Below are 24,657 nucleotides of genomic sequence, written 5' to 3'. Positions count from 1 at the left end.
ACAGATCAATCGACAGCGACGCTTGCGTTGGTGCCTTACCTAACAGCCTTGGAATTTGAGAAACTGGAGATGGGTGTGGCTAAGCGATGAATCACGATTTCTTCTTCACCGGCGAGATGGAAGACAACAGGTTTATCGTCGTCGACATGAGCGTTTTGCCCCACATTGTGTACGTGAATTCGACAAATTCGGTGGCGGTAGTATCATGGTGTAGGTGACCATATCCTACACCACGAGATCTGACTTGGTTGTGGTTCAGCGAAATTTGACAGCAAAACGCTACATGAATCAAATTCTTCAACCTCACCTTCTACCAATCATTGACCGCCACAGGGAGCTGTTTTAACAGCGCTCTACCGCACACAGCTCGTGTCACGGTAGACTACCTAAATAATGCCAACATCAACGTTTTGTCTTGGCCGTCGATCTCATGAAGCCAATCGAACACCTCTGAGATGAACTCGATCGACGTGTACGTCAACGTCAGAACACGCCGCAGACACTTCCACAACTGACCAACACTTATCCAGTCAGTGCGGAGAAGATCCAGAGCTGTGATTGCTGCCAGGGGCGGTCACATGAGGGCAGCGCCACCTGTGGCCTTATCTGACATGACAATGAACAGTTTTCAATGCCTCTTTACACCGTCAACATGTGACTTTCGAGCTCCAAAATTTCATATTTGTATCTATGATATTAAAGTAAATATATCGACTTTATTAGGTAAAATAAATTTGCTAAAAATCGACCTGTGCGTGTATTAGAGAGAGACACAAACGAAGAATAAAATCAATTTATGTTACAACAAATAAATTAACTAAAACTGACAATATCACACTAAAAATACTAGTCACATTATAATTTCTCTCAAAATGTACACCAAATTCACATTTTTCTAACCTAAACAATTTATTTTATTTGTCGAACAATAACGTATCCCAGATTAAGACAGAACAAACCACCCCAACCCCATCCTTTCGAAAGCTTCCCTCCCCACCGAATGTAAAAACACAAATACTTTTTGTCACATTGACATATATCGTATAATCATTCCCGAGGCAAATGCATGTACTTGATAAAAAAAATTATTTTTAATTTTTCATGACTAAGACATTTTCATTTATGTCATCTATCCTGTTTTCATAAACAAAAGGTGTATATAATGTACTAATAGTCTTCTTTTTTTCAAAATGAGGACTCAATTAATTTCCGTGCTCAGAGATACTGTGCATACAGAAAATTCTCAGCTTTAAGTCTAGTTTTGCTACCACTTTTTGTTTTGTTTTTGGTGGGTTTTTTCAATTCAGGATCTACTGAGAGGGTATTCGGTACTCAGCAATGTAGTGCGCGGGACTCGTATTCAAATTCAACATTTATACAAATGTAGTGGTGTACGCAAAAGGATTTTTTCAGTCATTTTACTTGAACTTTAGTCTACAGTCTCTAGTGACAGTCTACAGGAATCTATGAATTTACCTTAGTGTCTGTTGGACATATCTTTACACTCACCTTTCAATGATCGGTCAATTGATCAATGATGACTTACATTTTCCACAGGTTCATTATACAGTTTCGGAAATCTCTCCCGTCACGTTTATCATGTGGGCCATTTAGATGTCTTGAACTTGATGCAAATGTATTACGACGAACTATCACTATGACTAATTAACTGAGGTAGTTCTAAATAATCCTTTCTCATCTAATAATGATATTGTTTGAGTATATTTACTCTAAACAAACGACACAAATTGTCACTGTAAGTATACATTTGCTCATGTCACCTCTCATTTTGAGGAACTACTTTATTTAGCGATAACGGTTGTTGTATACTTAGTGTTAGTGTTAGTGTTAGTGTAAACAAGAAGTCAGACGTACAAAATAGAATTGTGAATAGACCTACAACCTCCGAGGTTTAAAATAGTTATATAAAAGCAAATCAAGAGCAAACCTGAAAAAAGGAATATAAACGCTTTAAGGTTATCACAGCTAACTAAACACATACCAAAGTTCATTTAACAATTGACTTTCACAGTGTGTGGGTTTATTGGAGTTTGAGCCTTCAAGGAGTGAGGGCCAAACATTGTATATGAAGCTCCGACGTTGATACAGTTTGGCCCTCACTCTACGAAGGTTCATACTATAATGAAAGCGTTTATATTCCTTTTTTCAGACATTTTACGTTTTATTCTTGATTTGCTCTTAAATTCTCACAAAATTCATTAAGAACACTGTAAACATCTACTGCTCTGAACTTGTCTGACTTTAATGTAATAGTATGTATCTTCTCTTGATGACATCATACCTTATCGAATCGACACAATTTAGTGTTAGTTTTTAGTCCGCGGGATATATGCACAAAATATCTAAATATAAAATCGCTGACTTTTAAGTGGCCTTTTCCTTTCATGTTTTAAACTGTTGACTACAGTGATATTATTATTTATTTATCCTTATTGGGTTCCGAAAAATTATAAGGAAAGCTTGTGTGCTACCTTTCGAATAATATATCTACAAAGGGGCATTTTTAATGTTTGTATGTTGGCTATTTTCTTGGGACAATTTTGGGGGTATATATATCTTGGTATTACTCCGCGGGGACCAGCGACATCTTCATCTTTTCTACACCTTCTTTACTTTTGATGGTGATGGCTGTGCCGTTGATGGTGTCGTCCTCCATTGCCAGCAGGAATGCCTCCACCACCTGGTCTACCCTGCAAAATACAGAAGACACGTGGACAAGCGCACCATGACATTGGCCCAAGTTCATCAGCTCCCAAAGCGGAAGGTGTCTTACTCACTGAGGGAAAAACGTGTCATTTCTTATTATAGTATCGGTATATATACATATATTGATAATGTTAATATTCGTGCATACCTGTATGGACAGATCAAGTTAAAACCACTTGTGGAGATATGGATATCAGTGCTATGGAATGTCGAAAACACATATGGAAATATACACGGCAACATAGCAGTGGCAATTATAGGAATGGATCACTGAAAATCAATGATCATATAAGGCGTTCGTGAAAAGGATAAACATATCCTGCCCTATCGGTAGCACCCGCCACTCACAATTTGTATAAAAGGGTATGATTGAAACCATGCCTTTTTAGTTTTTGGGTACTGGACGCTTACGGATTGATAACTTTCTATGATATTATTTCATTGGTCACAAGCAACAAGGGGGCCACGGGTGGCCCAGTCGTCTGAGGCGCCGCGATTCGCTGTGCAGAGGTGCGTCCCTTGGGCACGCCAGAAACCTATGAATCGAATCCCGGTTCGCCCCGATTATGTTTCTAGGTTTGTCAGCACCATACCTGTGCTCGTGGGTTTCACCGAAGTGGTAAACGTCTGAGACCTGCATCACTTCGGGCTCTCCACCCACATTAAGCTGACACGCCGCGATATAACTGGAATACTGTTAAAAGAGGCGTTAAACCCAACTCACTCACTCACTCACAAGCAACAAGTGCTGCTACGGTTCAGAGCGTATGGTATTGGTCTACAAACAAAAGATACGTCACATATTTGCGAATACCATTATTCATTTTATGTACAACAGAGCTATACTTACCTGCAATATTTAGAACGTTCCATAAACTGCTTGAAATGTTCGTAGTTTATAATCTTTTCTTCAGCCATATCCAGAAGAGCCGTCTTAGCTCCCGACGGGCAGATACTAACCATTCGAACATCAGCTGACTTCATATCAGGGTTTTTCTGTTGACACAATGATATTCCATAGTGTATGCGATAGTTAAGCATCATTCACTTATTAAAATCTTTATAACTACAGTTTCATAGCGGCCTGAAACACAACTCTCTCTTTGTTATTTCCATAACATGACACAAGAGCTTACACTGCCATGTGCTTCAGCAACTGAAGAGGGGGTATAAAGCTTATTCCAAGGATCGACAAACGCGTACTTTAATACATCGGGTTAATGTGGGTATGCATCCCTACATACTCGCATATCCAGAGAGAGAGAGAGAGAGAGGGAGTGTGTGTGTGTGTGTGGGGGGGGGGGGGGGGGGGGAGGGCAGACACAGAAAGAGCAGGAGTATTAAAAGAGAGTAAACATACATTGCCAATGTAATAGATTAACCAGTCTTAATTACCCGCCGAAACAAACTACATTTGGCGTAAAGGGCACAATAGCTGTGAAAAAGAGTAAAGAGTACATTAGGCGTTACATAATTAGATTCTTGACTGCCAGACAGACAGGGTGTAATTTGGAGTAAAGAGTCAATTACGTCATTACGGCCTTATTCGAACAGGGAGCCTGAACATGTCTGCACTGATTATTGTCAAGATGCGCGTTAATTAAAGGGAAATAAATCTCTCCTGAATGGCAACGCATATCAGCTTTGTCTGAATAGAGGATCCCAATATACGCTATGTGTGTCTGTACTGTAAGCAGGACACTTTTTATTTGTCATATAATTTGTCATAATACAAGAGAGCGAGAGGGAGTTGTAATGATTACAAATGTGTGTGTATACAAGAGTATAATGCATAAAAAATATTTGAAATTGACTTACTGCCCAACTCGCCGTGAAATGGTAAACGGCACTCTTACTGGCTGCATATGTAGGGAACCAGAAGGAGGGGAGCAAGCCTTAATAAAGAGCGAAAGAAAGAATTACTTTGAAAGTTAAGTAACATTCAGAAGAGGTTCATATTGAATCAAGTTACAGTATCACATCAAAAGATGTACATGTGAGCACATGAATTAGCTTCCTCTTCATCAAACCTACATCCCCCATCCCATCTCATCCAGTCCCACCCCATCTCATCTAGTCCCATCTCATCTCATCCAGTCCCATCCCATCTCATCCAGTCCCATCCCATCTCATCCAGTCTCACCCCATCTCATCCAGTCCCATCCCATCTCATCTCATCCAGTCCCATCCAATCTCATCTAGTCTCACCCCATCTCACCCAGTCCCATCCCATCTCATCTCATCCAGTCCCATCCAATCTCATCCCATCTCATCTCATCCAGTCCCATCCAATCTCATCCCATCTCACCTCATCCAGTCCCATCCAATCTCATCCCATCTCATCTCATCCAGTCCCATCCCATCCCATCTCATCCAGTCCCATCCCATCTCATCTAGTCTCATCCCATCTCATCCAGTCCCATCCCATCTCATCCAGTCTCACCCCATCTCATCCAGTCCCATCCCATCCCATCTCATCCAGTCCCATCCAATCTCATCCAGTCTCACCCCATCTCATCCAGTCCCATCCCATCTCATCTCATCCAGTCCCATCCCATCCCATCTCATCCAGTCCCATCCCATCTCATCTAGTCTCATCCCATCTCATCCAGTCCCATCCCATCCTATCCAGTCCCATCCCATCTCATCCCATCTCATCCAGTCCCATCCCATCTCATCCCATCTCATCTCATCCAGTCCCATCCCATCTCATCCAGTCCCATCCCATCTCATCCAGTCCCATCTCATCTCATCCAGTCCCATCCCATCTCATCCAGTCCCATCCCATCTCATCCAGTCCCATCCCATCTCATCCAGTCCCATCCCATCCCATCCCATCTCATCCAGTCCCATCCCATCCCATCTCATCCAGTCCCATCCCATCTCATCCAATCTCATCTGATCCAGTCCCATCCCATCTCATTCAGTCCAATCCCATCTCATCAAGTCTCACCCCATCTCATCCAGTCCCATCCCATCTCATCCCATCTCATCTCATCCAGTCCCATCCCATCTCATTCAGTCCAATCCCATCTCATCCAGTCCCATCCCATCTCATCCAGTCCCATCTCATCTCATCCAGTTCCATCCCAACTCATCCCATCCCATCTTATCCAGTCCCATCTCATCTCATCCCATTTCATCTCATCCAGTCCCATCCCATCTCATCCAGTCCCATCCCATCTCATCCAGTCCCATCCCGTCTCATCCAGTCTCGTCCGATCTCACCTAGTCCCATCCCATCTCACCCAGTCCCATCCCATCTCACCCAGTCCCATCCCATCTCATCAAGTCCCATCCCATCTCATCCAGTCCCATCCAATCCCATTCCATCTCATCCCATCTCACCCAGTCTCACCCCATCTCATCCAGTCCCATCTCATCTCATCCAGTCCCATCAAATCCCATTCCATCTCACCCAGTCCCATCCCATCTCATCCAGTCCCACCCCATCTCATCCAGTCTCACCCCATTACCCACACGCTTACCAAGCACCCAAGCTTGTTCTCTGAGGTCCAGCAGAAAAGTTATTGTACCACAAGGATGACCACTTCATACCTGCAGTTGAAGCGGTATTGATAATGACACCGCCTCTACCCCCTTTATCCTTCCTCATGTGATTCAGCGCCATCATGGTCCCCCGCACAACGCCACCCTGGAAGTAGACAGCAATAACGACATATGACGGTAAAAAGATATAACATTTATGAAGGGGTGATACATGCAAGTTAGTCATGCAGAATAACGATGCGTACACATGTTAGATAATGTATGTTTACCAACTGTGTCAAGTCAAGATATAGTATGGCAATAACTTACCAATGAAGACATGGTAAAATGGTGACAGATGAAACGTTTTGTGGATAAAAGCTAAGATTCAAAACACTTACGATGTTGATTTCGAGCTGTTTTTCCCATATTCGTTCATCCAAGATGCCCGCATTGTTGCACATGACATCAACGTGACCAAATTTGGAGACGGCAGCTTTGAAAGCATCTGTGTGACAAAATGCTCACATATGTTTTATGGTGAAGTTGAAGGAAATGAAGCTGCAAGTTATGTGATGCAAATTAAGAACGTTGACTTTCACTGAACAATATGGTCAGGCTTATTCTCATTAGACATTAGAGTTATGGATGTTCAACAGATGATATTGTCAAATGGATTTTGAATATATTGATAGTTATTCAAAACATTTCAGAATCCCTTGTATATATATAACGATTCATTTGGCTATTCATTAACAAAGATAATGATCTCCGTATAACATGAGTGAGAATCTGCGCTCGCCGTCGGGGCACCATGACTTGTCATGTCATATCCCAGACTTGGTGTTAATTGGTTTTAAAATACAAATTGGTGTTAATTGGTCCTTATAAATCCATACAAAGAGCGATATATTGTTAGGTCAAACAAATGTAGACCAAATACATGTCTCAAAGATTAAACGTAATCCTTAATACAATCAAGGCATTTCTTTCACAGAAAGTATTTGAGACAAGTGTTATTAATAACGTGAATTCTAAAAAATTCAAAGGATTTGCTTGAATTATTGCAATCTCGGAAAAGGACCAAGTTCAATTATCGAAAAACATTTGATTTTTCAACTTTGTACACCACTATCCAACACGACAAGCTTAAGGACAAACTTGAACCATGGGTCTTTTCTCACGTGGTGACACATTAACATATATATCTTCAAACGTTCAGGACCGCCTCCGTGGTCTAGTGGTAGGGCGTCCGCTCGGAGAACGGAATGTCCGGGGTTCGATCTCCGGCCGCGTCATACCAAAAGACGTTAAAAGAGGGTACTTGTTTTTGCCTTGTCTGGTGCTTGGTGTTAAGTGGTTAAAACAAGGACAGTATACTATGTCTGCGTGGGGTATTCATGGAAAACAGCGGCATGGGGTCTCAGTGTGCTAGCTCCATTAAATCGGCACCAGTCCGGTCTACTACAAGAAGCCACACACACGTGCATGCACGTCGCAATATAAGTGCAATAATCTTTCACGCGACGTTAAACCCCATTTCACGCCACTTCACCTCAAACGTTCAGGACAATTTGTCAAAAATGAAAGCAAATGACAAGTGAAGTCTACTGTCATAACTTGTGAAATTTGGGGAAAGGACGTTTCAGCAAGAATATTTCATTATGCATTTGAATCGGAAACTCTGCTCAGACTGGCAGAATGAAAGCAAGGTAATTTAAACTTACTTAACTTAAGCTTCAGGTATAGCGATGATATCATTCAAAATGAACCAATGGACAATGTCCTTCAACATTTCCATTCATTTACCCACCTAAACTAGAACTAAAAGAGACCAGACCCGTGAAGATTCCGGGGTAGAATAGGTCTTCGGCAACCCATACTTGCCGTTAAAAACGACAATGCTTGTCGTAAAAGGCGACTAAAGGGATCGGGTGGTCAGGCTCGCTGACTTGCTTGATGCCTGTCATCGATCCCAATTGCGTGGATCGATGCTCATGATGTCAATCACTGGATTTTCTGGTCGAGACTCGATTATTTTTACAGACCGCCGTCATATAGCTGGAATATTGCTGAGTGCGGTGTGAAACAACAAGCAAACAAACAAACGAACATCGAGCACGTTCCATTTACAAAAATTTCAAAAAGCGTCATATGATTCTTGCTCAAACACCCTTTCAACATTCAAGGCCTCAGTAAAGCTTCCAAAACAAATTTTGTTCGACATGTGGAGGACCATATAAAAATTGAACAAAGGTAAACAATGTAATTGCCTTTGCATGTGTGTGTTTGTGATAGGTGCCACCAATGGCGCAGGATGTACTTAACTTGTCGCGAACACCTGGTATCATCCTTTTTTTATTGTGATTCATAAACACATGCATATGATGTAGATGATATATTGTGATAAGGGAAATGATTCTGTCGGTTTTATTTATTAATACCTGTTTGTTCGCAATACCAAAATATACATTGTAGCCAACTGATCCTTGTTTTCATATGTTTTTATTTCGCTTTGCTGCACCTCCTGTAACTGTAATAACGTATTGTGATCAATGATTCACATATACAGAGGTGTGTTTTGGCATGGTATTTCGCGAGACAGCTAAACATAATGTTCATTCCTAATATAGGATATTTTCCATCCCAGAAATCACAAGTATGATTTCCTTTATCATATAATACCATTTTTAAGTTCTATCTTCAAAGTAAATATTTGCGTCTCTTACAAACGGTACTTAAACATTGCAAGTTTTCCTGTAATGTGTTGATTGACACATTACACCACAAGGTCAATACAGTTCAGAATACAATTTGTGAAAGTGTCTATACAATTGCCTACACATAAAAGTCTGCCTTGCCAGTCACAGGGTTGCCAAATGCAAGGAGATGTCGGACTGAGCGACAAAATGAAACAAATGGAAAAGACGGAGAGGTCTACAAGCACAGATATGTAAACTGTCCGCTAGCGTCCTCGCGGACAGACTTCGCCGTTTACGTTTTCAAAGTTACCTACACTTGTAAAATGTCTCAGCTAAGCCCTTGTTGGACCCTGCCTTTCGGTGTCTTGGACTATTATTGTAATATTGATAACAGTTAGCCAAGTAATGTGTCCAGAACACCGATGGTCAGTTCTGATTCGACTTCTTATAGACAAGGGCGACGCCAAGCTTTTTGTAAAGAACTGAAACCTTCCCATTATAAGATACAGTAAGGTATCTCCCCCTCAAGCACAGTAGCATCAGACTAGCATCCCACATGGATGTGTATGTACATGTTGGTGTCAGTATATTTAGTATCTCACCCCAACTACAAATGTAGTAACACTGGCTTCCCACATGGATGTGGATGTCGTGTTGGTGTCAGTATATTTAGTATCACACCTCAACTACATCTGTAGTAACACTGGCTTCCCACATGGATGTGGATGTCGTGTTGGTGTCAGTATATTTAGTATCACACCCCAACTACATCTGTAGTAACACTGGCTTCCCACATGGATGTGTATGTCGTGTTGGTGTCAGTATATTTAGTATCACACCCCAACTACATCTGTAGTAACACTGGCTTCCCACATGGATGTGTATGTCGTGTTGGTGTCAGTATATTTAGTATCTCACCCTCAACTGCATCTGTAGTAACACTGGCTTCCCACATGGATGTGTATGTCGTGTTGGTGTCAGTATATTTAGTATCACACCCCAACTACATCTGTAGTAACACTGGCTTCCCACATGGATGTGTATGTCGTGTTGGTGTCAGTATATTTAGTATCTCACCCTCAACTGCATCTGTAGTAACACTGGCTTCCAACATGGATGTGTATGTCGTGTTGGTGTCAGTATATTTAGTATCACACCCCAACTACATCTGTAGTAACACTAGCTTCCCACATTGATGTCTATGTCGTGTTGGTGTCAGTATATTTAGTATCTCACCCCAACTACATCTGTAGTAACACAGGCTTCCCGCATGGATGTGCATGTACGTGTTGGTGTCAGTATATTTAGTATCACACCCCAACTACATCTGTAGTTACACTGGCTTCCCGCATGGATGTGTATGTCGTGTTGGTGTCAGTATATTTAGTATCTCACCCCAACTACATCTGTAGTTACACTGGCTTCTCGCATGGATGTGTATGTCGTGTTGGTGTCAGTATAATTAGTATCTCACCCCAACTACATCTGTAGTAACACTAGCTTCCCGCATGGATGTGTATGTCGTGTTGGTGTCAGTATATTAAGTATCTCACCTCCAACTACATCTGTAGTAACACTAGCTTCCCACATGGATGTGTATGTCGTGTTGGTGTCAGTATAATTAGTATCTCACCTCAAACTACATCTGTATTAACACTAGCTTCCCACATGGATGTGTATGTCGTGTTGGTGTCAGTATATTTAGTATATCATCCCAACTACATCTGTAGTAACACTGGCTTCCCACATGGATGTGTATGTCGTGTTGGTGTCAGTATATTTAGTATCTCACCCCAACTACATCTGTAGTAACACTAGCTTCCCGCATGGATGTGTATGTCGTGTTGGTGTCAGTATATTTAGTATCTCACCTCCAACTACATCTGTAGTAACACTAGCTTCCCGCATGGATGTGTATGTCGTGTTGGTGTCAGTATATTTAGTATATCATCCCAACTACAACTGTAGTAACACAGGCTTCCCGCATGGATGTGTATGTCGTGTTGGTGTCAGTATATTTAGTATCTCACCCTTACTACATCTGTAGTAACACAGGCTTCCCGCATGGATGTGTATGTCGTGTTGGTGTCAGTATATTTAGTATATCATCCCAACTACAACTGTAGTAACACTGGCTTCCCACATGGATGTGTATGTCGTGTTGGTGTCAGTATATTTAGTATATCATCCCAACTACAACTGTAGTAACACTGGCTTCCCACATGGATGTGTATGTCGTGTTGGTGTTAGTATATTTAGTATCTCACCCTAACTACATCTGTAGTAACACATGCTTCCCGCATGGATGTGTATGTACGCGTTAGTGTCAGTATATTTAGTATCTCACCCTAACTACATCTGTAGTAACACAGGCTTCCCGCATGGATGTGTATGTAAATGTTGGGGTCAGTTTATTTAGTATCTCATCCTAACTACATCTGTAGTAACACTGGCTTCCCACATGGATGTGCATGTACGTGTTGGTGTCAGTATATTTAGTATCTCACCCGAAAAAACATCTGTAGTAACACTGGCTTCCCACACGGATGCGTATGTTGTGTTGGTGTCAGTATATTCAGTATCTCACCTCCAACTACAACTGCAGTAACACTAGCTTCCCACATGAATGTGTATGTCGTATTGGTGTCAGTATATTTAGTATCTCACCTCCAACTACATCTGTAGTAACACTAGCTTCCCACATGAATGTGTATGACGTGCTGGTGTCAGTATATTTAGTATCTCACCCTAACTACATCTGTAGTAACACTGGCTTCCCACATGGATGTCTATGTCGTGTCGGTGTCAGTATATTTAGTATCTCACCCTAACTACATCTGTAGTAACACAGGCTTCCCGCATGGATGTGCATTTACGTGTTGGTGTCAGTATATTTAGTATCTCACCCCAACTACATCTGTAGTAACACTGGCTTCCCGCATGGATGTGTATGTCGTGTTGGTGTCAGTATATCTACTATCTCATCCCAACTACATCTGTAGTAACACTAGCTTCCTGCATGGATGTGTATGTCGTGTTGGTGTCAGTATATTTAGTATATCATCCCAACTACAACTGTAGTAACACTGGCTTCCCACATGGATGTGTATGTCGTGTTGGTGTCAGTATATTTAGTATCTCACCCTAACTACATCTGTAGTAACACTGGCTTCCCGCATGGATGTGTATGTAAATGTTGGTGTCAGTATATTTAGTATCTCATCCCAACTACATCTGTAGTAACACAGACTTCCTGCATGGATGTGCATGTACGCGTTGGTGTCAGTATATTTAGTATATCATCCCAACTACAACTGTAGTAACACAGGCTTCCCACATGGATGTGTATGTCGTGTTCGTGTCAGTATATTTAGTATCTCACCTCCAACTACATCTGTAGTAACACAGGCTTCCCACATGGATGTGTATGTAAATGTTGGTGTCAGTATATTTAGTATCTCACCCCAACTACATCTGTAGTAACACTAGCTTCCCACATGGATCTGGCTTCCCGCATGGATGTGAGTGTACGTGTTGGCTTCAGTATATTTAGTATCTCACCCCCAAAAACATCTGTAGTAACACTGCCTTCCCACACGGATGCGTTTTTCGTGTTGGTGTCAGTATATTCAGTATCTCACCTTCAACTACAACTGTAGTAACACTGGCTTCCCACATGAATGTGTATGTCGTGCTGGTGTCAGTATATTTAGTATCTCACCCTAACTACATCTGTAATAACACTAGCTTCCCACATGGATGTGTATGTCGTGTTGGTGTCTTTATTTTTAGTAGCTCACCCTAACTACAACTGTAGTAACACTGGCTTACCACATGGAAGTGTATGTCGTATTAGTGTCAGTATTTTTAGTATCTCACCCCAACTTCATCTGTAGTAACACTGGCTTCCCGCATGGATGTGTATGTCGTGTTGGTGTCAGTATATTCAGTATCTCACCTCCAACAACATCTGTAGTAACACTGGCTTCCCGCATCGATGTGTATGTCGTGTTGGTGTCAGTATATTTAGTATCTCACCCCAACTACATCTGTAGTAACACAGGCTTCCCACATGGATGTGAATGTCGTGTTGGTGTCAGTATATTTAGTATCACACCCCAACTACATCTGTAGTAACGCTGGCTTCCCGCATGGATGTGTATGTCGTGTTGGTGTCAGTATATTTAGTATCTAACCCCAACTACATCTGTAGTTACACTGGCTTCCCGCATGGATGTGCATGTACGTGTCGGTGTCAGTATAATTAGTATCTCACCTCCAACTACATCTGTAGTAACACTAGCTTCCCGCATGGATGTGTATGTCGTGTTGGTGTCAGTATATTTAGTATATCATCCCAACTACAACTGTGGTAACAGTGGCTTCCCACATGGATGTGTATGTCGTGTTGGTGTCAGTATATTTAGTATCTCACCTCCAACTACAACTGTAGTAACACTAGCTTCCCGCATGGATGTGTATGTCGTGTTGGTGTCAGTATATTTAGTATCTCACCTCCAACTACATCTGTATTAACACTAGCTTCCCGCATGGATGTGTATGTCGTGTTGGTGTCAGTATATTTAGTATCACACCCCAACTACATCTGTAGTAACGCTGGGTTCCCACATGGATGTGTATGTCGTGTTGGTGTCAGTATATTTAGTTTCACACCCCAACTACATCTGTAGTAACACTGGCTTCCCACTTGGATGTGTATATCGTGTTGGTGTCAGTATATTTAGTATCTCACCCCCAACTACATCTGTAGTAACACTAGCTTCCCGCATGGATGTGTATATCGTGTTGGTGTCAGTATATTTAGTATATCATCCCAACTACATATGTAGTAACACTAGCTTCCCACATGGATGTGTATGGCGTGTTGGTGTCAGTATATTTAGTATCTCCCCCCAACTACATCTGTAGTAACACTAGCTTCCCACATGGATGTGCATGTACATGATGGTGTCAATATATTTAAAGTCTTACCTTCAAAAACAGAAGCATCAGACACGTCACATTTCACAAAGAGGACATTGTCTGCTCCACTGGACGCTTGTAGTTCCTTGGCAGTTGCCTCCCCTTGGTCCACTTCGACATCAGCGACACAAACCTGACCAGAAAAGGAACTAATATGTCAGACAGTGTATCTTCTTTGTTCAGATCCTTGCTTGATGGGTGAAACAGACATAGACTATTATACAAGCAGGTCATTAACACCAGTGTGCATTTGTCTTCTTACAAGAAACCTTATAGAAATCAGATCTTTCATTCCAATACGAAAAAGCTTTGCGTGAAGATCTGAGAACACCACCATAAAACGACTATATCTGGAACATGTTGATATCGGGTAGTACCGAATGCAAAACAATAAAGCCACGCTATTGTATTGCTGAGGATATTGTATACATCCTTCATGTGATGATCGCCAGGGCATCTACACCCTAAAGGGTTACTATCAAGAGTGCATTTGTGTTCTGGGGCGGCTTTCCTTTGATAAGACTGAAATTTCAAAAATGGAGGAAGTATAGAAATGAAGCCGAATCGTTTTGGTAGCTAACGTCTGACTGAACCCACGCGGCTTTCATTTAGATTGGGCGATCAAAGTTCGTTTAGAGTTCACGTTACGCGACTTCCTATGCAGATGTCCTCAGGTCTTCACACTGATACTTGGTTTTAAAAAGATTGAGACATTGTCACTAGTAACATGTGAAAGTGTAGGGTTTTGTTGATTGTAGATATGCATTATAACCTTTTGAGTAACAGACAAGCAAAGCCATGTTTGGGAGACTCGTACAAATTCGCCTACAGAATAAACCAATAGAATCCAATTATTGTCTCGAAAATAATATTGGTATCTGACATAAATATCTTGAACTCATCTGTAAATTTCTCTGTAAAAGGAATATTCTCCCTATCAGTCGTGATAGATGTGATCAGAGCAAGAGGGTATTACTCCTCACATATAACGCGCTAAGAAATGCTACTTAAAAAATGTTGAAGTGTTTTGTTTGTTTGGGTTGTATTTCAAGAAGAGCACTTTTACCTTTGCACCCTTCTTCAGCACAGCTTCAGCCACGGCCTTCCCGAACCCCTGTGCACCTCCAGTGATGAACACGACCTTATCTTTCAGCTGCATGTCGACGACAGGTATGCTGAAGGTGTACATATTATATATAAATGTAATTACTACACTGTTCTGTGAACAGGGCTACAATAGGTGTATGTTAATACATCGGACTGAAAACAACATTAAATTTCCACAAAAGCTGTAAAACTAATAACATGATTTTTGCATGGGGTACTTAGAAAACAATTTAAATCATACGTCATGGCCAAATATATATTAAATGTCATTTCATTTGTTTCATATACCTTTACTCCGTAATATAAACTGTATACAATTGAATAAATCAAATCTATTTTCAAAATATGTACTGAAACTATTAGTGAAAGCCCTTATCACAAAGCCTTCCAAAAATCATAACTAGCACTTGACGTTTTGCCTAGTGCTTCTGATATAACCTGTTGGAACGTGTCGAATTTCACGTTGTGGATGGGTGAGTGAGTATTGCTTCTCGTCACTTTAAAGACAACCCCTGATGCACCACGGTGTGTCATCTTTATTCCAGTGAAAGCAAAGTGGGGCTGCTCCGGACGTCTATCGGTATAATCCACGAGCGTGGACATTGAGGAGGATCAAGTGATGTAACTATTAGAATCAAATCCACAATCAGCACTTGCGGGGAAGGGTAAGGGTTTCCTTGCTTGTTGTTTAACGCCGCACTCAGCAATATTCCAGCTTTATGACGGCGGTCTGCAAATAATCACGTCTGGACAAGACAATCCAGTAATTGACATCATTAGCATCAGTCTACGCAGTTGGGATACGATGACATGCATCAACCAAGTCAGCGAGTTTGACCATCCGATCCCATTAGTCGCTCCTTACGATAGTCACTTTTAACGACAAGCATGGGTTGCTGAAGACCTATTCTACCCCGAATCGCAAGGCTAAGGGACGCAACTTTTCACAACTAAGGTGCGACAGATTAAACAACACACACGCACAGAAACCTACCTTCACCCATACACCCTCACCATATTCGACAAGAAAACATTGATGCAGAGCATCAAAGTTCCCCGCCATATGTGATGCCTCACAAACGCATAATTATGATGTTACTGAAAGGCATGATGGAGCATAATGATATTAACCACAAATAACACATCGCTGTTGTGGAAAAAAATATTATTTATTTTAAATATTGGGCAATACAGTTGATACATTTGCATAGGGTAGGTCTATTTAAAAATAGTTTCTTGTTTAACGCCGCACTCAGCAGTATTCCAGCCATATGGCGGCGGTCTGTAATTAATCCAGTCTGTACCAGATCATCCAGTGATTGACACCAAGAGCATCGAACTACGCAATTGGAATATGATGATATGCATCGACCAAATCGGCGAGCCTGACTACCCAATCCTGTTCGTCGCCTCTTAAATTACGGCAAACAAAAGTTGCTGAAGACCTATTCTAACCTAGCTGGGTCCTCATTTAAAAAGTAGATCGAAGGAAATGGAAGCAATTTCTGGCACAAATGTAAACATGTGGAAATAGTATCAAAACTGCCAACAACATTGGCAGATGCACATACTCAAATAATAGATCACATTGTTTTTACACTTGGCATTTGGTTATAATAATGTAAATGAAAATACTAAGGGCTCCATATGGCAAACACGTTATACTAGATAAGGTCTCTTTGTCACAACAACAGATGCACGTACTCAAAATTTTATCACGTAGTTGGAGAACATTTCAATACCGGGGCTAATCAATAACGGAGATTCCTCGTCTCTTGTTTTACGTTTTTTGGTCAGTTTCTTTTTTGTATTTCTTTCTTTCAAAGAATAGCAATTGTGATCATGATGAGTTGAGTTACTTTTTTTTCTTTCTATGTACTGTTTTTTTTTATCCAGTGTCAGTAACTGTTGTGGAATGTGGTTTACTTGTAACAATGACTGGTTTGAGTTCATATGATGATGATTGATTGGTTTGTCGTTTAACGCCGCACTAAGCAATATCCCAGCTATATGACGGCGTTCTGTAAATAATCGAGTCTGGACCAGACAATCCAATGCCTAATATCATGAGCATCGATCCACGCAATTGGGATCGATGCCATGCATCATCTAAAGCCTGACCATCCGATCCCGTTTGTCGCCTCTTACGACAAGCATATATAGTCTCCTGATATACTGTTAAGATGTAACATAAATATTCATCCGTACTACTAAACAGAAGTAAAACCGCTCGTCCATTCGGATCAATCTGACCCAAACCATTCCGCTGATGAGAGTCAAATAATGCATACGAATCAAAATCGGTAAAAATTGCAATGGAGACATCATTAAAAGTTACCAAAAGTGACGGGGATATCAATATTGCTTGTTGAAATGATTCTATGAAATTTGTTTTCCCTGCTTCAATGTTTGGAGCACCTGTGACGGAGCCATAAAACTGATCTGTTATGTAGACAATATCGCTTGAGGCATTTGCTGCTGGGAGCTGATTATGACCTAAATACCCCTCATAGCCTTCGGTGTTAACTATGTGACTGTAGAGAGCTGTGCCTTCATCCAACAGATTATCGAGGTCAGTGGAACACGGTACAGACGCAAATAGATTTGAGCCATGGGACACAAAATATATGAGTGACCAGAGCTGTACATTGAATTCCATTAAACGGTTAAAAAATACTACAGCCTTGATGCAAATTCGGCGACATACTTCTCGATTTTGCTTTGACTTTGTTACCAAACGTTTCACATGTGGCTTTGTGCGGTGCACTGATTAAAAAAAACACGGGGGACTGGGTTAACTCAGAATACGGAATAGTAACTATTCCAAATATTTCCAGGGAACATGAGCATCCAAACAATCAAAAGTGTGGTATGTAGAAAGTGGAATTCAGCAATATTACATTTAAATTGAGATGTCGTCGTTGTTCATGAATAAGCATATTCAGAACATAATTTTTATTATGCTGTTATTTACGATCTCCGGAGCACAGTTCTTCTTTTGTATACACCATGAAAATCAGAAAATTAGTCCTTGAGGAAGAAAGGACATCTGATTACACATGAATGGTTTAATAATGTCAGCTAATGACCAGAAACGGCCAGATGCATCAATTAACTACATCAAGACGATTTTGAAGTATCTCTTATTGCTGGAAAAGAATAGCATCAACATTCCACGCACATGATTTGTATGTTTTGTTTCCGTAAATGCGTGGCTTGAAATTTCAAATAAACCAACATGTCGACATACATACTTCAAAATTAACGTTTCCCGTATACTTCCCCGCCTTAAGGGCGGGGAAGAATAAACTACCACTCCTTAACGGCATTGCCTAAAAGTCGGGCCGGGCCGGGCCAAGACGGGCCAAAGTGTTATTGGCTAATTACTTCATTATCGGCGATCATACCTACATATTTTTGATGCAACATACACACATGACATTACTGAACAATCATCAACCAAAAATGTGCACCATAATTAAGTATTTCGGAGTAAATCACTCGAAAACCAGAAAGTGGAGCTGTGTGTAAGCGTCGCTGATCTAGGTAACATGTAAAAGAGCAATCGTTAAACGAAATAAGATTTGAAACGTATCAAATGCTTCTAGCTATAGTGATACACATTTCCATCTGTCGGCATAGCGTTTATATTTATAGGAACGTTCTATATCTAAGTAAATACCTTGTTTTCTTTAAATGCGATTTACTGTGACATTATAAAGTGGTATATGGGTAGCTTAAATACTAAGCTACAGATGTAAACACATTTGATGGTACATCGCAGTATGAGACAATAAAGTGGTATATAATTAGATATGAAACAAGTCTTTAGATATAAAGAATGATAAGTAACTTGAGAAGTGCTAGGACAGTTATTAACACGTGTCGTGTCAGCCCTATGACATTCGCGAATATCCACTTCCAGAAAACATCGATCCTGTGTTGGTTTGACATGAATTCGTAAAGGTTAATTAGGGATGCCCAACAAGTTAATTAATGAAAGAAGAGTAGTCAAAACGCTGTCGTTTCCTGCCCAGGACATCACACCCCTACACGCTAAGGTCGGTGAGAAACATTCTCATCAAAGAAAACACACAGTCAAGACACTGACTTTTCTACGAGGACTCACGGTATGTGGTCATAATTATCAGTTTATTACATTGTTGAAGATGCATTTTGATTCAAACTCAATTAAATGAGCAAAACTATACGTATGTGGACATTTGAGATCTGCCTAGATATGCATGTTTCGTTTTATTATTCTGTAATCCATTTTTAGTTTTACCCGCTGGCCCGGCCTGGCCCGACTTTTAGGCAATCCCCTCCTTAACTCGCACAAATTCAAAGCCGCTGATATATTGTACCCCTTCTGCTCATTACAAAAAACAATCAAAGGCCTCACGATTTGAACCCCTAGAAGACAAAAAAAGATAATTTAACCGGTTGGATTTACAGGATTTGCTGTTCACATTAAAACCCCTTCCATATCCAATAGCTTGTCACCTTGACCCACAAATTCTATTTACTTGTACTTTAGCCTTGAATTATATGCAGACCTCACCCGTTTACCTTGTGCTATACGACAGACGTCCAAGTATGAGTGTCTGGTGTGTATGCACGCCGGCGTTATAGACAGGATGTAACCAATATACTATTTGTGTTCCACATAATTGTTACTCACCGCGTTGCCCGCTGAAATCGTCAATCGCAAGTCTCGGATTTGCTCAGAGTCAACGTCCCCGAGATATCGAACTTTAAACTTTCAACTTCGACACTATCGTGTGCAGCGACCAGAACTGGGTCGGTGCAGAAGCCTGTCTTAAACTGGGACAGTTTGCAGGGCGATGGGTGAATATCCTCATTTACAAAACAAAAAGTTGAAATTCTTCGGTTCTGGCGCAGTTTGCATGCTGCAGATCATTCCCGAATGCTGAGTATTATTTGCAGACGGTCAGTAAAATTCCGTAGATCCTGGAATAATACAGTTTTCAACTACTTTGTCAGTTTACATTTACCAATTTATGATCTAAATAATATTTCTACTGAAGAGTTTAACTTGTCTAATGTCACTGTTATCCTATTATGATTGGTTACATGGGCTCTGGAACGATAGGGGCCAGGTAAATGGTAATAAGTTACGTACATACAGATTGTTTAAAGATTCTTTATCAGTAGAACCCTATGTCAGTTTATTGATGAACAGATGTCAGCACAGTATATTAAGTAAGTTTCGCTGCAGCTCACTGCCATTAGAAATAGAATTGGGAAGATTCACCCGCCCCAAAACACCGCTTATTGAACGTATGTGTAAATTCTGTAATTGCAATGCTGTTGAGGATGAAATACACTTTTTTGCTGAATGTTCTCTCTTTTCAGATTTACGCTATGATTTATGGAATTTAGCTTCTCAATCATCTCCAAACTTTATACAGATCAGGCCGTGTTCTTAATGCGGAACAATAGGGTGGTTACACCCCTAGCCGCGCTTCTTCATCACATGTACCAGCGAAGACAACTGTGTCTTTCGTCTCTACCAACTTAGTTCAATGTATTTTATTTCTTAGTATCAGAATGTTCTCCTTTCAACTTTTGACCTTGCACTGGTGATAACTCATTTTTATGTGTATGTATGTACTGTGATATTTCTCATTTTTACTTATTTGTATGTGACGTCCTGCGTGTCTCGTAGGCCATAATGTCCGGACACCGTACACACTATTTGTGTATTTTTATTGTCATTGTTGTACAGTGTGTGAGACGTAAATAAAATAATTTTCTTTCTCTTTCTCTCTCTCTGTGTTCCACATAATTGTTACTCACTGGGTTGCTGAAGCAAGAATGTACATGTATGTACAAATATTGGTGTACCGGCGATAATGTTCCCGAACAATGTACGTACAACCGGTGCATCCGACAGGGACGGGACATGTCAAACCACGGACCTAAGAAAGGTTATTTAGGTCCATGGTCAAATCCATTTCGCGACACCGCATGGTGCGTGTAAGTATAGGAGAAAACACACCAAGGTTTTGGTTGAAAAATTTAAACACCATTAGGGATTTTTTTCAAACAGAACCTCGGAAACGTTTAGCATACAGTGAGGAACATACTCACGATCTCGACCTCTGAGAAGAAACTGAATATACACAAAGTTCGAGAACGCGAGAACGCTTGATAATGAAACCTCGCATTCTCGCATTCTCGCATTCTGGCGATTGCGAAGTCTTGCAGCCAGATTTGACAAGTCGAGATTGGGAGATTGCGATAAACTATCATAGATCAATGCAGATACACACAATATGAAATTTCGAGTTTCAACGGCTCATTATTTTGTGTAAATAAAGAACTCGTCTTCCATCTGCCTGAAAATAAATCTGCTCAGTCTCAAAATAAAGTCTCGACCACAATATGACCATCCTCTTCAATACAGAGTATTTCGTTAGTAAAGCCGTAATCTTTGACATCGAGACATGAGCATGATAGATATTATGTCTGTAACACTTATTGATAATCATTTCAAAACTTCCATTTCAAGATGCCATCTCATTCAAGTGCCTGAATCGTATCCTTGGACAAGGTTGACTTCACTTTGTCCAGCTGTGATATGACTGAACTGAAACAGTTGATGATTGTGATGTGAAATGCCACTTACCCTCACCTGGCATAAAATACAACATAAACATACACGAATTATGTACCAACACCATTACAAGTTGTGCCATGAATGAACATGAATGAACAAAAAGAAGGTATTGACTTTGCAGTTTGACGACGGGGTCAATTATTCAGCATTCGATCAACAATCAAGACTGAAATCATGAAACTCCCTTTAATCCTTCAGAACGTCACCTCTGTCAGTCAGCATTGTGTATGCCCACCTCGTCCTGAATTGACAGGACGAATTATACTGCATTGCAGGAGTAAGGATGCCGCATTGGCCACGCTACAGATGCTGACACCTCCAAACGGTTCGACATCTTGATTGCAATAACGTTCTTCTTGTTGGAGGTTGACACAAGTTCTTACATCTGCCAGGAAAATATTGAATCTGTTCTCTCCTGTGAACATGACTCTCTACCAGTTTCTGTTCCGACAGCGATACAGTGTGTCAGCGTTACGTATCGTATAGCTCTGCCAGCTCTGATATTCTACCGACACACTCTTCTGGACACTGTCAAGCGACTAGGAGGAAGACTGTCTCAGCTGATGATGTCACAGTGATAATATCATTCCTCAGATGGAGGATACGCACGTAGCGTTTCCTGGATGGTGATGACAAGAGGTCTGCCACTCCAAGACCTGTCTCTCCCCACCCAGTCTGCTTCAATCAGGCCATGCGCCTGGTGACTATCATGAGTCTACAGCCAAAACTCCTTGCGGCGTGGTCATGCGTTGCTCGTTGATGCAGCTTGTTCTCTCTGTTGTAGAGTTAATCTTAGCATGCTATTGTCCAACGGTTTGATACGCATGTCTTGTTTGTGGGCTGGCATTGCTGTCCGTGCAGCCAAAGTTTAACTTCAAATTCAAGTTCCGTTGATCGGCGGCACGTTCATTGGTAGAATGCACTAACTTAAAAAGAGAAAACGGAATTGGAATAAGCCCATTCCTCCCATTCAAGCTGTCAGCAAGTCTGTTCGCCCTACATGAAAGGGTTGTAGTTGTTCCCACCGACAGGGCCTTAAATAACATAATCATTATACGTTAATTGTTTGATCAAAGAACTTGGTATAAATGACATGTCAAATAATGCCACATGTATCCTCTTTTGTACCGGATTCCAAAGCTACATACAAATCCGTACAAAGAGAGAGAGAGAGAGAGAGAGAGAGAGAGAGAGAGAGAGAGAGAGAGAGGGAGAGAGATTGACGAGTCCAGCAAATGAACCACCAAATCCCTGTCTCAAAGACTAACCATAATCCTTAATACAATCAAGGAAGGACTTTCTTTATATTCACAGAAAGTATTTAAGACAGGTGGAATTAATATCATATGGATTCTCAAAAACTCAAAGTATTTGTTTGACGTTTTGTAACCTCACAAAAGAACCAAGTTTCATTCTGTCAAAACAGTTGATTTTTCAACTTTGTACACCACTATCCAACATGACAAGCTTAAGGAAAAACTTCATTCCTTGATCCTTGGGCTTTTGTTATAACTACGTGTTGACCACAGATACAGTTTACATTACACAACTTTTGAGACACACTCGAGCATGAACTTTCTACCAAGATTTCAAAGAGCGTCGTATAACTCTTGCTCAGAAGTTATTTGATCAATATTACACCACTCAAGGCCTCAGTAAAGCTTTCAAAACGTTTTATGGTAGACACGTGGAGGACATTTCCAAATTTGACGCATCAGTGACAAAAATGATGCCCGATGCAAAAACCTATTTTAACTAGTACCATGTGTTCCCATGTTTATTCAGGTGAACATTTGACATCCCTTTGCATGTGTTTGTGACGGGTACCACCGTTGGGGAAGGATACGCTCACCTCTTCGCGAATACCTGGTATCATCACTATTTAATAGGGATTCATAAACATATGCTCATGATATAGTGCGTTATGCAGAGATTTCTATTGGATATGGAAAAGGTTTTGTCGCTTTATTTACATGAACCAAGTCGATTTGTCTCCTTTTGGACAGTTTTTCCCCCGAGACATATCACAAGCTTGATACCATTTACCATACAAATGTTGAATGAACAAAATAGACACTGTTTGGCCCGAGACAGCTTTGTGGTCTTTTAAAAATGGTCTAAAAATGCTTTATAATACTTCTATATTCAATGTTCTGTTTTCGGGTGTCTCCCTGCCCCGATATAGCTGGAATGAAGCTAAAAGCGGCGTTAATCAATACTCACTCTGTTTCGACGGATATTCTCTAGTGTTGATGTTATATATTTGTGTATGCTTTCGTCGCAAATAGCTGGAAGATTGCTGATGTGGCGTTGAACAATAATTACTCACTTAGTCAGGTTTATTTCATGATTATAAATATTTGAAATGCTGGCCTAACATCTATGTAAAATTTGGGGACAGGCCATTCAGGCAAGAAGTAGGGGGCACAGGTGGCCCTGTCGTCTAAGGTGACGCAATTCGCTGGGCACGCATGATTGTCGGTTTGAATCCCGGTTCGCACAGTTTATGCTTCTAGATTTGTGAGCAAACTCGTGGGTTTCACCAAAGTAAACGTCTAAGACCTGCATCACATGGGGCTTTCCTCCCACGTGAACCTGACACACCGTGATATAACTTCAATACTGTTACAAGGGGCGTTAAACCCAATTCACACACTCACTCAGACAATAAGAAGGCATCCCCATTGGCAACAATTATGCTCCCCGTCTTGATGATCTGTTTCTTTATGGTGGCGTGGTCGCCAGTCATCTAGGGTGTCGCAATTCACTGTGCAAAGGGTTCGATTCAGGGTTCTAGGTTTGTCAGCACCATACCCATTCTCGTTGGTTTCACCAAAGTGGTAAACGTCTGAGACCTGCCTCACTTCGGGCTTTCCTCCCACATTAAGCTGACACGCTGTGATATAACTGGAATACTGTTCAAAGGGGAGTGTAACCTAACTCACGCACGTAAACGGTACATATGGAATTGAATAATTTATAATGCATATTAAACCAAGTATCTTG

General features: G+C 40.9%; 1 protein-coding gene across 4 annotated transcripts; it reads right to left on the bottom strand.

Moving 5' to 3' along the window:
* Window positions 1-1,288: 1,288 nt before the first annotated feature.
* Window positions 1,289-19,800, bottom strand: LOC124136702 (15-hydroxyprostaglandin dehydrogenase [NAD(+)]-like). 4 transcript variants are annotated; one of them, XM_048399832.1, is made up of 8 exons: window positions 19,690-19,800; window positions 14,968-15,076; window positions 13,911-14,034; window positions 6,618-6,724; window positions 6,286-6,382; window positions 4,546-4,622; window positions 3,578-3,723; window positions 1,289-2,711 (listed from the first exon to the last, which is right to left on the bottom strand). In XM_048399832.1, exons 2-8 carry the CDS (start codon window positions 15,058-15,060, stop codon window positions 2,585-2,587), a joined length of 771 nt encoding a protein of 256 aa, XP_048255789.1. In that variant the 5' UTR covers window positions 15,061-15,076; window positions 19,690-19,800; the 3' UTR covers window positions 1,289-2,584. The 4 variants fall into 4 exon arrangements, with proteins under 4 accessions (XP_048255789.1, XP_048255892.1, XP_048255810.1 ...); XM_048399935.1 differs by having other exon boundaries at window positions 19,570-19,703; XM_048399853.1 differs by having other exon boundaries at window positions 19,565-19,699.
* Window positions 19,801-24,657: the final 4,857 nt, after the last annotated feature.

The sequence above is a fragment of the Haliotis rufescens genome, unplaced genomic scaffold (assembly GCF_023055435.1).
Source record: "Haliotis rufescens isolate VD_foot unplaced genomic scaffold, xgHalRufe1.0.p SCAF_1, whole genome shotgun sequence".
NCBI classification, from domain to species: Eukaryota; Metazoa; Mollusca; class Gastropoda; order Lepetellida; family Haliotidae; genus Haliotis; species Haliotis rufescens.
This window is presented reverse-complemented; position numbering and strand designations above follow the sequence as displayed.

Bases quoted from the DNA above. Each gene is read 5' to 3' on its own strand.
- LOC124136702 (XM_048399832.1), bottom strand. From the start codon at position 15,060: ATGCAGCTGAAAGATAAGGTCGTGTTCATCACTGGAGGTGCACAGGGG. The intron at 6,383-6,617 runs GTAAGTGTTTTG...GTCTACTTCCAG, and splicing joins AACAGCTCGAAATCAACATC to GGTGGCGTTGTGCGGGGGAC. The intron at 2,712-3,577 runs GTAAGTATAGCT...TGTATTTTGCAG, and splicing joins GAACGTTCTAAATATTGCAG to GGTAGACCAGGTGGTGGAGG.